General features: G+C 34.5%; 1 protein-coding gene across 1 annotated transcript; it reads left to right on the top strand.

The window, feature by feature from the left end:
- The first annotated feature begins 6,962 nt into the window (after positions 1-6,962).
- Tk (Tachykinin) lies at positions 6,963-15,333 on the top strand. Its single transcript, XM_017629148.1, has 5 exons — positions 6,963-7,240; positions 10,501-10,637; positions 12,105-12,700; positions 13,929-14,198; positions 14,935-15,333. Exons 1-5 carry the CDS (start codon positions 7,103-7,105, stop codon positions 14,952-14,954), a joined length of 1,161 nt encoding a protein of 386 aa, XP_017484637.1. The 5' UTR covers positions 6,963-7,102; the 3' UTR covers positions 14,955-15,333.
- The last annotated feature ends 1,032 nt before the right edge of the window (positions 15,334-16,365 follow it).

Raw genomic sequence — 16,365 nt, 5'->3', positions numbered from 1 at the left:
AAAAGGAAACAAAAAACAAATATAAAAAAATAAAGCAAGAAAAAATATATAAAAAAATAAAACCAAAAAAGAACAAAGAGGTGCAAAGTAAGTTGAATCCACGTGGTGCGCCTTGGAAACGATTTAAACCGGCTAAAAACCTACATACACTTATATTTTCACATAATATATATACACACATTTACTCACACATACATTGTTGAATATTTAATGCACAAGGATNAATAAAAAAATAAAGCAAGAAAAAATATATAAAAAAATAAAACCAAAAAAGAACAAAGAGGTGCAAAGTAAGTTGCCTCCACGTGGTGCGCCTTGGAAACGATTTAAACCGGCTAAAAACCTACATACATACACTTATATTTTCACATAATATATATACACACATTTACTCACACATACATTGTTGAATATTTAATGCACAAGGATGTTTTCTTTTTCGCAAAAGTCGGTCCTATCATAACTATGTAAAATGTGGATATCTTTAAAACAGGAGCAGCTTGGATTTCAATTCAAACGGATTCTTAACCTAAAAATATCAACAAATACAACCCTGCTTTCAGTTTTTGTCGACATTTTTATGCAACCTATCTTTGCTTCCTGCCCACCGTGGGTACAAGTCTGGACATTTTTGAACTAGTTCGGTTTCAGTCAGGAAATTCTAGTTGTAAACTACTTAGTAATTTTCCTGACTAGTTTGGGGTTTTACTGCAGGGATGTTAAAGAGTCTTATGAGGTATTTTCGTAATTTGTAAGAGTTTTGTTCTGAAGAGTTTGTTAGTTGGGGGATGATGATGCTCCGATGAAAAGATCACCGATGACTGAATACGCCTTACTGAGCTAATTTTAGCTAAAGAAAGACAATAGAATGTCGATAGAAATNTACTGCAGGGATGTTAAAGAGTCTTATGAGGTATTTTCGTAATTTGTAAGAGTTTTGTTCTGAAGAGTTTGTTAGTTGGGGGATGATGATGCTCCGATAAAAAGATCACCGATGACTGAATACGCCTTACTGAGCTAATTTTAGCTAAAGAAAGACAATAGAATGTCGATAGAAAAATTTACCATTTTCATAATTTAAAACCCATCATGATTTTCTTACAAAGTACATAAACTTTGAATAACAATTGAAATAGCTTTCGAATTACAGCAACAGCATGAAAGTATCAAAGCGAAAATCCTCAAATAAGCTACCAACAAGTTTACTAATCACAAACTCAAACAATCGCTGCAAGTCAAACAATCACACTAATTAGCGAGTGGCCTCATCATAGCACACAAGAAGTGTTAAGAACAAATAAATACACACAAGCTCGTAAATAACAACCCAGTTACCGCAAAGGGATACATTTCCGGCTGTTAAATGTCAAATCAGTGATATTAAGCGGCGAAACGATGCTGTTAATGCTGAAAGCTTACAGCTTAAACCCACACTCTAGGGAGTGTTGAGTGGTTTGAAAATGGCCATTTAATATGTATATTAGTGTTGTTGTTGTTGTGTATTTTGCTTAAATTATATGTGTGTACGCATGTGCGCCTCCAAGGATAGCCTCAAAATTTTGTATTTAAATAGGTACACCGAACAGTAGACCGCTAATACACATGTGCACGCACATACATACGTGTACATCATACTCATGCACATCTGTACAGTTAAAACGCCTAAAAGTGCACTACCAGCCACGTACAACGCAATGCTATGCATTAAACATTACACCCGTCAAACAAAGGACTTCAAAAATGTAATAAAAAATACGTAGAGCAACAGTGCCACCGCCAAAAGGCAAACATATGAACGCATTTGAACGCAAGTAAAATAAAAGGCACTGCGAAGCGAAATTTTTAAGTATACAAAGTGACAAACCTTTAAGAGCGAAATACACCACACAAGCGGTTTGACAAACCAAGCGAAATTTCCCTTTGCTTCAAGCCATTTGTGCTGTGTATGGGGGTGTTTGAAGGTTTGACGGCGGTTTGTCAAACCTTCAAACACCCCCATACACAGCACAAATGGCTTGAAGCAAAGGGAAATTTCGCTTGGTTTGTCAAACCGCTTGTGTGGTGTATTTCGCTCTTTAGTTGGCCTTTTATTTCCTTGTATGCATTTATGTGTGTAAACAGCTCATGAATTTGTGAACCCTAGCTGGCGCAAAATGATGATTTTTGCACAAATATACACACACACGCACAAAAGTTAAAGTTCTTCTTTGCCCTACAGCAATGTGACATTTCTAGCCAACGACTGTTTGTTAGTTGTGTTGATTGATCAAATTGACTTGATTTGAATTCCGTTACCGCAGGCGATGTACACAAACCAGTGAAAGCCAGTCAAGTGCTTATAAGGAGTTATTGTGTATTCACACAAACACCATTACACTAAAGCATGGGCAACCACAACTTAGTAATTTAATATTTGGCTTCTACATTTTTGATAAGCCTACAATCCTACAGACTCCAAATGGTTTTTATGAGCAGCTTTGTTATGGCAGAAGTACACTGGGAGGCTTGCCATTGCCTGCCGAGGGGGCGCATGTTTTAGGAAAAAAGGTTCGGACAAGTAATCGAACCTTGGTCCTACCGGATGGAAGAACGCACTTCCAACTACTCGACTACAGTGGCTGGCAACCACAACCGGCACAGTGTAATATTTGAAAACGAAAACGAAAGTGGAGCATTTCACAGCCGACATACAGCCACATTTATTTTCATATGCATGTACACTAGGGTGGTCCGAAAAGGCATAACAACAAAATATACTACTATTTTTTAATTTTTNATACAGCCACATTTATTTTCATATGCATGTACACTAGGGTGGTCCGAAAACTCATAACAACAAAATATACTACTATTTTTTGACTTTTGTAATAAAAAAATATTTAGAGATCGCTCAAAGTTTTCCATGTATTTTATATGGGAAAAACAACTTTTCGTAGAAATGGTATAGAAATCTATAAAATCGATATTTTACCATCGAAAACTCTGGTTCTCTTCAGGAGACGCGCAATAAGAATACCCAATTATTTATTTAACCATTTTTTCATAGTAACTATATTCTATAGGTACGCCTAAGACCCCTGAAAATGCAATGGGGGGCCATAAAAAATTGTTGGTATTAAACAATTTTTAAATAAACATTTGGGTATTACTGCTGCTAGTATCCTGAAGAGAACCAGAGTTTTCCGATCGAAAAATATTGATTTTTAAGAATTCTTTGTGAGCTTCGAGTGACATCTAAATATTTTTTGTTTTCAAAATAAAAAATAGGGGTATATTTTTTCGATATAGAACAATCCCATGGGGTGAGTGCATTAAAATTTCGAATTTACTTTTTTTTTTGCCACCCTAATGTACACATATCCTTAGGCGGGATTTTCTGGTATATTTACTCGCATATTTATTGACTCAATAAAATGGTTAAGTATGTATAACGCCATTCATGCAATTAGAATTGTTGTTAGTGATCGCTTGCGGATATTTAGATTTTATGTTTTACTTGCAAATGAATTGTGCTTGAATTTGGAAAAAGGACAGTTTGCATTTTCGCTTTTTTGTGTCCGATTTTCCATGCACGTACATATGTGTTTTTAAAGAAGTAATTTACTGTCACCAAAAAATTATTATTCTATGATTGCTTAGGGTGTGCAACTAAGCTCTAAGTTATGGAATGGATTCAGCACTGATAAGTTGGATTCGTTCAATGCTCACGTAGATCATTGGTCATTGGGATTCAGGCAGAAGGTCCTGAGGGTGGAGTGTTTTCTCCCTAGCTCTGGTGCTTGGAAATATATTCCAAGACCGAAAATAACAGCTGTGTTTTTTAAGCGTTAAATTTGGCAAAATACTTATTAAGTCCAAAATAAAAACCATTTCCGGATAATAAACAAACGGCTTATTCAAATTAAACAAGTTTGGTATCAAATGAAAGAGGACTAAAATAGCTTTAAAACTGAAAACTAAGGTCAGTGATTTTTAAGTAAAATTTATTAAATAACAATTAGTTTTGAACGATAAATAAAACTCACCGCGTAAGTTATATTTCTGAGCCAAACTAATTTCATAAGTGTTATTTATTTGACAGAAAAATATAACTCAACAAGTAAGTTTGATGATTTTTACATATCGCTTATAGCTGTTACGGTCCCTGAAAATAAGTGAATTCTAGTAAAAATGGTCCGAATATAATGCTTAATGTATGAGTTTAGTTAGTTTAGTCGACGAATTTTCAAGTGCCGTGGCGTTGACATACAGAGAGAGTATCCGCTTAGAAAATCTGAGAACCGCAGCTGGACAAATTTTTTTAGCAACAAATGACTACTACGCTGTGTACTCTTTCTTTCAGTAAATTTTTTCTGCTTCGCACGATGTCTTAATTTTTACTTTTACGAGTATTAACATATTATGTATATATATATGTTTGAAAGTAAGTATGTATGTAGAAATATCTATTACATTTTCTTTTTTCTCACGCCTCGTTCACTTACAGGAATGTTTTACATGCATTGAATCTACACTCTTTCCGTTCAACTTCATTGTGTATGCAGGCAAAATCAGCTTTTATTTGCTTAATACAACACTCTCGAAGTTCGATTGGCTTCGCATCCTTGCCACTGTGGTTATCCTTATACCTACTACATGTATGTAAATATATGCGTATATACATACTTATGCAAATTATTCTGTGCATGTTGGCGTTGAAAGGTCAATATATTTATTCGTCCATATTCGTACATAGCCCAAGGCGGAGCATAAATATTCTATTAGACTCATACGCATGGCTCTGAATATGAATGTGAAGAAGAAAGTATTTTTAAAAACATACGTTTATACATACATACATATATGTATGCATACATACATATGTATGTATGTACATTTATATTGTTATAACCGTATGCACATCTACAAGTACTTAGTGCCTAATTTCTAAGCAAATGGCTTTCACAAAACTTTGTAAAAACATGAATGAATTAGCGGAAAATAAAATTTTTACTTTAGGAACATCCATACAATTCATTTACAAACTTACACTTATTTAAATGTATGCATGAGTGTGTTTTCAAATAGCATATACGCTTATGCATACATACATATGTACATATATGTATATATACAAATAGACAATACATAGAAGTACCTATTGAGGTGGAAAATTTAAGAAACGCTGCTTCAAGCAGAAGAAATGTGGTATAAATTTTGAAGTTTTTAAACGGCTGCTGGTGAATACGCCAGCACATTTAGACCCCTCAATCGGATCCGTTGTGATGCCCCATATAATATCACACCCTTCCCATCATATAGAGTTGACAAATATGAGCGATAGCCTTACCTGTATGCCCGCTATATTGATCAGGTGTCCAAATATTCAGGTGGCGTGCGCCATGCCAAACCACTTCCAAGATGGCGAAAGTGGAAGTTAAGTGCCTTTTCATACCTGCTCGTCCGCCATCTAATTAATACCTTTGTGTCCCGGCACCCAAACCTATTAAAGAGTAAATTGCTCTGCCCGCAATTCCGGAATTACTTTTGACACAATGTGGAACTATAAGCAGTGTACGAAAATAAACTATATTGTACGTTACTATTTCGTTTAGTTTTTTACTTCAACAGTTCGGTAAAATACGAAAACAAAACGGCTGAGTTCACTTTGCGATAGTACACTACAAGAGTTTAGTAGTTACAGACGAAACAACAAACGAAATGAATCGTGCAGAGAAAAATATATGTATGCATGTAGTACATGTTTTTAATTGAATTGGATCAAGGCGAATTCATATAAGGTGGTATCGATTCAACAAATATAACAATTACTTGTATTTTGTTTTTGCTTTTAGCTGGTGTTGTCAAATTTCAGCTATTCTTCTCCGAATGAAGAAGGGCGACAGAAAATGCAAACACTCTCACGATTTCACTCACTCACTAGCAAAATATAAAATTTTGACAATCAAACACTACACACAGCTGATTAAACAACACCACCTTATATAAATTCGCCTTGGATTGTATATGAAAATTGACAAAAAAAAATATTTTTCAAGTAATTGAAACGTTTGCGTACATATAAATCTTACCCTATGGTACAATTGTCACAAACGAAAAGCAAACGTTTCTCCTTGGGGAAAATGGTAGTGAATCTTACAATTTGTTTCTGACTATGTACAAAACCACAAATGATATGATGATCGATGAGCAAATGGGAATTGTTTTGTACAGTTTATTTTCGTACCCTGACTATAAGAGCTGCCTGAATCTCTGAGAAAATATACATAGATATTACAATTAGTGTCAGATTGCCCTTGTCTGCAAACATTTGACAGATACATACCTGTATAGCTGAAAGTTCAGCTAGGAAGCAGCTCATAGTTATTCCAAATACAGTCTTCCTCCTACATTGTTTTCAATTTTGGATCGGTCAGTATAGAACCGATTGGAGTCAGAAGGTCCCGGTACGTCCTGGGCATTGCTTTCTGCTAGGGACTTTTATTTTATACGCTTTGTCGTAGAAGCCCATCCATAATTGAGGTGTGGCAACAGTTATTCGCTCTCCAGATAAATAATTTGCGCAGCCTTATGGCTACACTTGGCTTTCCCACAATTTTTAAGTGTTACAAGTTAAAGCATTAAAATACCGAATGAATTTAGTATGCGGAGGATTTAAAATAAAATCCAGAGCATTATTAGCTTATATTAATGATTCCTACTGCCGTATGGCGATAATGGCATAAGCCGACCAGTGATTGGTTGACGTTGCGCATGATGATCACCGAATCGATCTTCAACACTAAACTACATTACTGATGGCAAGTCGTACAATTCAAGGGGACTGCAAAACTCTCTTGAGTTATTGACGACTTCGTCTTGAATCATGACTTTTTCTGACGAAAAAAAAGTTTTAGATACTCAAATAAAATTTGTCTCATGTATTCGTTAAAAAATTACGTTTGGCCAAAGTTCTGTGAGTCATAGATACCTGCAAAATATGCAAACCTATTTATGTACATAGTCCCTGTATGGAAACACTTAATATCATTTACATGCATCTTTTTCCTTGCAGACAACTCTCCCATCACCTCGGAACTTTCCCTAAAACTCCGCTCTTCAAATGGCTGTGCAAATACTGAATCATACTACCGTGCGTTGCTGTAAGATGTTGCTTTTGTTTTTATTTTTGGATTCGGTAGCAGCAGCAAGTGGCATCGGAAGTGAGGCGCCGATGTATGAGGGACATAATTACCCAACGGTAAGTTGATCACAAGATACACCGCCTAATAATAACAACAACGACGCTATGCAAAAACTAAATTTATGAGTTAAGCATAAGCAAAGACGCAGCGAGACAAAAAAAAAGTTTTACCGTTATATTAGTAGTTATTACACAAAGTTTTACCTTGGTAATAAAATAACCTTTTCATATGATAGTTGAGCGGCTGCAATAGTTCAAATTAGTTATAAATTTAGGACACATGCTAAAATGTGTTTGTATAAATTCATGCAAAGGGGTTTCCCCTAAGATTTATCCGGTTTGTAGTAACCAGTTTTTTTCTTCGCTTTTTCTTAGTTGGCACTACAGCCTTTTTCTCCCTTTTTGTGAAATTGCGCCAGTTTTTTATTTCGAGTGCAGACAGGCACTTCTACACTCTGTCCTTCTATCCTTTTGATGGACACCCTGGCTTTCGTTTCACCGCCAGATATATGTATAACGTGATTTTTGTTCGCCGAGAGAAGGCTCTGGTTTTCAATACCCTACGGAGCCAAAAGCAGCACTTGTTGACAAGAGTTTTCTACGCCTGATCTCCGAACTGAAATAACTGGAATACTTTGAGGTCTTAAAGCTCAGTTAGTCTAGACTTAACTTAATTTAACTTACCGTAAGAAATCATCAACGATTACTCAACACGTCAACTTCAGCCAGTAGCGGAAATATTTAATTTTTCTAAAATACAGCTGTTTGAGAGTTTACCGCCAAAATGCCACTTCAAAAAAATGCATGCAAACAAATTTTTTTGGGTTCATTTATTATTGAGAAATAATAATTTCGTAAAGCCGAATCTTAAGAATCTAAAATCTACAGGTTTTTAAGTTGCTTACGGTAAGTTAAGTTTTAACTAACCGCCAACACAGTTTCTCATATAACAGATTGGCCAAAATATTAAGTTAAATTACGCAAATGAAGTCTAGACTGATTGAGCTTTTAATTGCCAACAGTAACGTGCGTCTCAACACCCAATGACTGTTTTTATGTTACCTTGTCCTCGTTCTCCGCTATGCCCGAAACGGCTGTTCGCCGTCAGCTTTCAACAGCCGGTATACAAACGACTCCGAAATTTTGTTTCTTTTGGCCTAATTATAGCATTTTCAGTTGAAATGAAACTTTTTTCAAATTAAATGAAACCTTTTTCAGGTTAAGCGAAACATTTTTCAAATTAATTGAAACCTTTTTCAGATGAAGCGAAACCTTTTTCAAATTAAATGAAACCTTTTTCGGATTCAATGAAACTTTATTCAAATTAAATGAAACTTTTTCAGATTCAATGAAACTTTATTCAAACCAAATGAAACTTCTTTCAAATTAAGTGAAACTTTATTCAAATTAAGTATTAAACATTTTTAAATTAAGGAACAGGAAATCAACTTAACCTATTAAGAGCCGTTTGCACCATGTCTGGCTAACACTAAAGGCTCTGTTATGCATACTTGGCATTGCTTGAGAGTTGTCACATAAGGAATCTGTTAAATGAGCTTCGCGTGTAAGCTGTTACCCAACGCACAGCATTACATACGTAGAAGTCTGTTGGTTTATGATTTCTACGTAAAAACACGTACGTAACAGAGCCTTAACTCCCAGTTACACATCTTTATCGCCGATTATGATGTTTAACTGGGAGAATATTTTTACTGTTGCTACACGAATTCAAAGCTGTCAACTATTATTTTCTTAAGGGAGAGGAGGGAAATAAAGTACAAATACTCTCCCTTCTCACTCACTCGCTTAAGCGAAATTTAAAATTTGGCAAACTCTATGGATTAGAGCACAGTCTAATCACGGCAACATTCAACTTCGGTTCAAGAATAATTTTGACATGTCCCATTTCTCTTTTCCTTTTCACATTATCCTTTACATGTACTTCCGAAAACAGAGATATTTGAAGTTTTATAAAATGAATAAATTATGTGATTTGCCTAGTTACCAAAGCCCCTCGAAAATCACAACAAACCAACCAACCTACCAAAGCCTTATTTTAAGAAATGAAAGTACCAATTTTGGTCCAATTGGACCGAAACGGCAACAATGTATTCGACAAGCCTTGACCGTAAGGGAGAGCAACACATAACAGCTAATTCAAAGTAATCCAAAAAAGAAGTTTCATTTCATTTGAATAAAGTTTCATTTAATTTGAAAAAAGTTTCATTTAATTTGAATAAAGTTTCATTGAATCTGAAAAAGTTCTCATTTAATTTGAATAAAGTTTCACTGAATCTGAAAAAGGTTTCATTTAATTTGAAAAAGGTTTCGCTTGACATGAAAAAGGTTTCATTTAATATGAAAAGGGATTCGCTTAATTTGAAAATGGTTTCATTTAAACTGAAAATGCTATATATGTAGCTGTCTTCACCTAGTCTTGGTAAAATGCAGAAACTTGAGCATCATCCCTATACATTGGTGTGGGCTTTTGTCTATGGGCCTATTTGAAAATTCCTCAATAAACTAATTAGAAAATAAAATTAGTTTCCAAAAATCGCCTTAGTTGATAGAAGGGTTTAAATTCACGAGGTCTGCATAAATTTTTTTTTTTAATTTCATCGACACAATGATAATAATGGGATTTTTGGAGATATTTTCAAATCGGTCTAGCTCACGTAAATGTTAATATTTTGGCAAATATCTTAAAATTAAAGAGATTTTATAATCCATTGAGTTTAAGTCCACTTAATATGCCATTGTTGCGAAGAAATGAACCTGTGAAGTTTTTTTTTTCTAAAAATTCTCAAAATAAAAATAAATTAAAAAATATACAAAATTACAAATACTCTTCTGTGAAACGATTAATCTGGTCCAATAGGAAAGGATATCATGACAATGACAGGCCACTCACATATTTGATCACTCTGAACAAAATGACAGCACTTGGTTGGGAAGTTTTAATAGATCCACAGTATAACCCAGAGTTTTCACCGTCTGACATCCATTTTTTCCGGTCTCTGCAATACTATCTTGATGGTAAAAAAATCAGCAAACCAAAGAGCCGCTAAAATTCACATGGGCAAGCTTTTCGGCGATAAACCACAGAAGCTCTACACCCATGGATTGATTTTCAATAAATAAAACTTTTCCAAAAATTTACCCAAAAATCCGAGGAGACTTTTCATATGACCCAAAACACGTTTTCACATTAACCAAACGTGACTTAATTGACACCAAATTACTTGCTCAAATTTTTAATTTCCTTAAATTGCTTGCATTTATTTTTCTCCGCCTTTCAACCACTCAACAATTAAAAGGACATAAATGAACGGAATAAGCTGGATATCTCAGCGCTGGGCGACACAACAACACTCTTACCAGTGGACAACTATAACAATGAAAACAACATTGCAGGCATTGATAAGGACAGACATAATTTGCCATTTAACATCGGGTAAGGAAATTTGAAATTGTATGCGTATGAATTAATGAGTGTATAAATATAGAAAATCAAAGGCTTGTTTACTTAAAAGAGTTAATAATGTTTGTAAATAATTATTCAGTAATGAAGTCTGACCGCAACAGCCATGAAAAGTTCATAAATAAATATATAAGTAGCTAGCTCAGTCACTTGTATCACTGTTAATTTGAAAATTAATTTTTTCTTCCCCTTTTGGTATATGGTAAGTTTTAGATTTCCTTAATTCTTAAACAATTCAGAGCGGCGAATCCTTCCAGTTTTGTCAGTGAGTTCACATCGCAGTGGGCTTAGAAAAGGCGCTGCTTTTATAAATTCGAACCAACGGGAAGGTCAAACCATAAATGCCTAAATATATTTGATATTGAAGTAATCTGAACCATCAAGAGAGAATTCAAGCCTTCCCAGATGATCAGGCAGCCTAAATTTGAGGTGTGTGAAGAGTTGCTATCAGGTGAAACATATATATGTACATACCTTCCATCCATCCGTGAATAAGTTAACAGCGACAGGGTTCCAGACTCTAAAATCGGCCCAATAGTTACTCGCAGGATACGATGTCCGTGGTGAAACATCCACTCAATCCCAGCATTGGTATGCAGTGTACAGTTCGGCTCAGAATGAACTTTAGATTTCCGGAGTGCTGATTTCTGTATGCTAACTTAAAACCCACACCGCTTACCCTATCTGCGGCAGCGTAGCGGCTTCTTTATGTTTTATTGCTGCGAGCACAATGCTAAGCTTTGCCGTCGATATCAAATAATCCATTAACCACGGTTTACTCTGAAATTCATTGTTGATGCGTGAGAGGCCAAGGTTTTGATATATAGCTCTCACCTAATTACCACGCTCCTGAGGTGTCTGTGTGGAAACTATCCTTCCGAAAAATATTTACACGGATAATATGAACCAAAATAATTAGCTTGCAGAGCTTGTTGTTATGCCTCTCGACGAGAATATGGGGAGGTGTCATTGGCGGTATCTTCTAGCAGGTTTTTGACTTCGTCCACTTTAGAGGCTCGCGAAAACTACAAATTTTCTTTAACGAGATCCTTAACGTCTAGCTAGATAATGACATTTTTGTGGGTCCCTAGTTCCACTGGTTAGGTTGTAGGCGATGATATTTTAGGAATCAACCAACGAAGTTAGCTGGATTTTGTACTTATGCTCAGGGGAACGAGTCATCAATGGCGGATCATGGTCGAATGGTTATATAATGTACCTAGTCATATTCAGACTTTTGAGCTTTGACTTTTGGGAATGAAACGCTTTGTACTGGTTTAAGGAATATAACATTTTTTTTTTTTTTTCAATTTTTATTTGTAGTACACGCCATTTGGTATACAAATATTAAAATTAAATAAGTACATGCGTATGTAACTGTTTGCATGGGGGTGAGTTATTACTTTTCTATTTTTATTCTCCCACTCACTTGCCATTCAGAAATTCGTTACGTTCACTGAACATCGTTAAGCGAACACCGAACGGCTTCATTGGAATGCGCGGCAAGAAGGAGTATGAATTTACCGATTACAGCAATGCTAACAATCCGGCACTAAATGGCGATGGTACTGCCGATTGGAACATTGAACCATTGCAACAAGCCGCTTACGAAAATGAGCAAAATACTGCCTATGATCGTGTGCTGGCAATGGAGCCGCGCTTCAAGAAAGCGCCAAGTACTTTTTACGGCGTGCGTGGCAAGAAATATGCTGACAGTGATTTTAGCAGCATTGATTCGCTGTTGCAACACCTTGAGGAGGAGCATTTGCGTGAAGCGCTGATCGAGGATTTTATAAATAATTTGTTAAATCGTAAGGTATTACCAGCAAATGATGTGACTAAGCGCGCACCAATCGGTTTCACAGGAGTACGTGGCAAGCGACCAGCTGCTGGTGTTTTAGACTATTTGTATAATGATGAAGATGGTACATTGCCGTTGCCAATGTTGGATGCGAAGCGGGGCCCGGTAAATGCGTTTGTGGGTGTGCGTGGAAAAAAGGATGTAGATCATCAGGCCTTCAAGAGATCACCAATAGATGTGAGTAAGATTTTAGTTTTAACTTGCACACAAACATAGTTTATGGAATAATATTTAGGCTTTATATGGTAGACAATTCAAATTTTATGTGTAACGTGCAAATGATGTTTCAGATGAGAATGGGGAAGGGAACGCTATCTCTCTATACACCGACGGAACCAAAAAGTATACGGTGTGAGAGCGGTTGTCTACGCTGAAGAACTTGGTGTTGCGTTGTCTCTACGATTGGGAAAGAACACAAGCATGTTTTAGGTATAAATAAGCCTGTAGAGACTTAGGCAACATAAAACTACAAGCAAAAATACAATTATGCTAATAGTCATCCGGTTACCAAATTCAAGCCGCTAAATCGCATTTCTTGTTATAACATTCTTATTTGCCATCCGATTTTTTAAATTTGTATGTCAGTCACATAAAAATTAAAGAAATTTTTTCGCGAAATAAGTATTCAAATAAAGTTGACACACGCTAAACTTTTTTTCGTGATACGCCTTAATGTACATTGCCAAAATATCCTCTGCGAGAGGTGCATCAAAATGGCACACAAATGCACTAATTTAATGCTACACAGTTTCTGGCAATCACTTAAACCAACCAAACAGGATGTTGCTTATCCCATTCCCCAGAGTGAGGTAAAACCGTACCGAGGTGATCCCATCAATTAAAGCTTGCTTTTAGTCATGAGTACTCAAGCACACAGCGTCGATTCAATTCAAAACAATGCTGAATTTAATTAAATACATACAGTGACTCAAACAAGTTACCACGTGTTAATTTTCTTCAATGTTAACGTAATGTTTTTGGAGCTAATTTTATTTTATTCTAAATTTTTTGAAATTTTTTTGGTATGCAGTTTAATAAGCCCATATAATTTTAGTCTATTGAAGTGCAAGTTTCTTCTTAAGATTCACATTAAAAAGTTTAAGTATTGATGAGAATTTTTTTAATTATCTTAAATTTTGTATAAAGTTTAAAACTGTGATTTAAATGTTTTTGGGAAAAGCTTGAACGGTATTTTTATAGAAATATAACAAACAAAATTTAGCCAGAAACAAATATTACGAATATTAAGCTTCTTTAAATCCGAACCATTCAAACTTCTTTAAATCTGGCTTTTTGATCCCTTACATACATAGGTAGCACTCCAAATACATATACCATTTTGCTATCAGCAATTTTTAATCTAATTTCATCCTTCTTAAGTATATCGGTCACTAATTAATTTTACTTTCTTCGTTTGAATTTTTTCAATCCGTTCACGCAGTCTGTCAACCGGCGCGGCAAGTCTCAACGTTTCGTCGATTTTGGCAATAAATTTGTGGCAGTACGTGGCAAGAAGTCCAATTTGAACGGCGGTGATAGCAGTACTTTCTCCGATAATACAAACCAGCGGTACTATATGAACAATATGTCCTTAATGCCGCTGCTGGGTGTGCGTGGCAAGCGAGCTGCTAATGCAATGCCGGCGGAAGCGGAAGATGCGACGTATGAATTAGGTACGTATACGACATGTATGCCCCAGTAAAAGAAGGCGAGTAGCAGGTGGCTAACTAAAAATGCATATACGCACAAAAGCATACAAAGATACATACATACGTACAAATACAGGTATGTATGGATATATTTGGTGCAAATGTAGTTACAGTGTGCCATTGTGAAGGACACTTCGCGTAGAATGGAAAGAAAATAAATGTCTTCCGGCTTTATGCACATAATGAGCAAATACTTCTTGGTAGTAACAGTGTAACAACAATACATACAAATATGCACTGCAAATATAGAAAGATTTGGATTTTTTATAGAAATATCTAGATATCAAGCTTTTAGCGGAGAACAAGAAACATACATACATACATACATATTTTCCCGCAAAGAACGAGTAGGCAGTACATATTTATATGTATACATGCATGCATGCATGAAAGTTATTATGCTTGCTTGTGTGCAAAAGTTTGTAACTGTTGGCAAAAGGGAATTATGAAGAATGACAGTAGTGAAGAGTTGACACTTGAGCCTCGACTTGAGTGCGCGAGCCAGTCGTTGTTTGAGTGGCGCTTAACCTTTTTCATGGATTCGCTCAAGTGTCGCACTCGGCCTATTGTTTCTGGCGACGTATTTTCTCAGCCACCGACTTGCTGTTGGAAACATTTAAAATATATTCTTAATGATGCTCTAAATACATACGTTTTTTAGTTAAAACTTTAATTTAAAGTTATTATTCTTTCTTTTTAGCTGTCAACGACAACAACTGAATTCAGTGGTTCCGCAACTTAGGAATACACATGTTTTCATCAGGCTATTAGCGAAAAATAAGTTTTCTTTCTTAAATTTAGTTTTCATGCGAGTGTGGAATAAAATTCAAAGTTCCTCTCAGTAACGAAATTCAAATTTTCATACAATATATACATACATATACATATGTACATATACGCACATATTCACTGCGTGACATTTTTTGATTATGGATGAGAAAATTTGCGGTGTGAAAACAAATTTAAACATAACTTGTGAATAACTTAACTGAATATTTTTAGTTTTAATTAACATTAAACTTTTAAATTTACATATACTTTCCAAAAATTACGTGTAAGGTGAATGCACTGAGCAATCATGGGCTGGAATTGTTCATGGGCAAGCACTTTAAACAATTTTTAAACTTTTTANGAATAACTTAACTGAATATTTTTAGTTTTAATTAACATTAAACTTTTAAACTTACATATATTTTCCAAAAATTACGTGTAAGGTGAATGCACTGAGCAATCATGGGCTGGAATTGTTCATGGGCAAGCACTTTAAACAATTTTTAAATTTTTTATTTTTTTTTGCAAATTATATCTCTACTACTTGCAAAAGACTAAATGTGAATAGCTGTAAAATATGAATATACATAAGTTAAAATAAAATAAAATAAATGTAAACAAAGTAAAATAAAAACAAAATATAATATAATATAAAATAAAATAAAATAAAATAAAATAAAATAAAATAAAATAAAATAAAATAAAATAAAATAAAATAAAATAAAATAAAATAGAATAAAATAAAATTAAATTAAATTAAATTAAATTAAATTAAATTTAATAAAATAAAATAAAATAAAATAAAATAAAATAAAATAAAATAAAATAAAATAAAACAAAATAGATTAAAATAGAATAAAATCAAACAAAAAAATAAAATAAAATGAAATTAATTGAAATAAAGTTAAATAAAATTAAATTGATTTATATTAAAGCAAATTTAATTAAGCTAAATAAAACAAAATAAAATAAATTTAATTAAAGTAAAGTAAAATAAAATCAAATACAGTATAAACAAAAACAAAATAAAATTAAACAAATTAAAATTAAGTCTAATAAAACGAAATGAAATAAAATAAAACTTAATAAAAATATTACAGAATGAATTTAAAAAATCTCATTTTCGTTGTTGGTGTTTCCGACAGGGTAGGAGTATGATGTAATGTGGAATGTTTTTCCGTCATCCCTTGTCAAATCTGGTTTGGAGACAACCCGGGTTCGGTGTTGTGCCATCTTCAGTGTCAAAATAAAGTAAACATTTTTCGAAAAATGACACTGAAGAAGGTACAACGCCGAAACCGGTATGTCTCCAAACCAAATTTGACAAAGGACGACAGAAAATCGTTCCACATTGCATCAT

This window comes from Rhagoletis zephyria, unplaced genomic scaffold (assembly GCF_001687245.7).
Source record: "Rhagoletis zephyria isolate East Lansing unplaced genomic scaffold, Rhagoletis_zephyria_1.1 Rzeph_scaffold_06552, whole genome shotgun sequence".
In the NCBI taxonomy this organism is placed as follows: domain Eukaryota; kingdom Metazoa; phylum Arthropoda; class Insecta; order Diptera; family Tephritidae; genus Rhagoletis; species Rhagoletis zephyria.
Note: the sequence above shows the minus strand (reverse complement) of the source record. Positions and strands in the feature narration are given on the sequence as shown.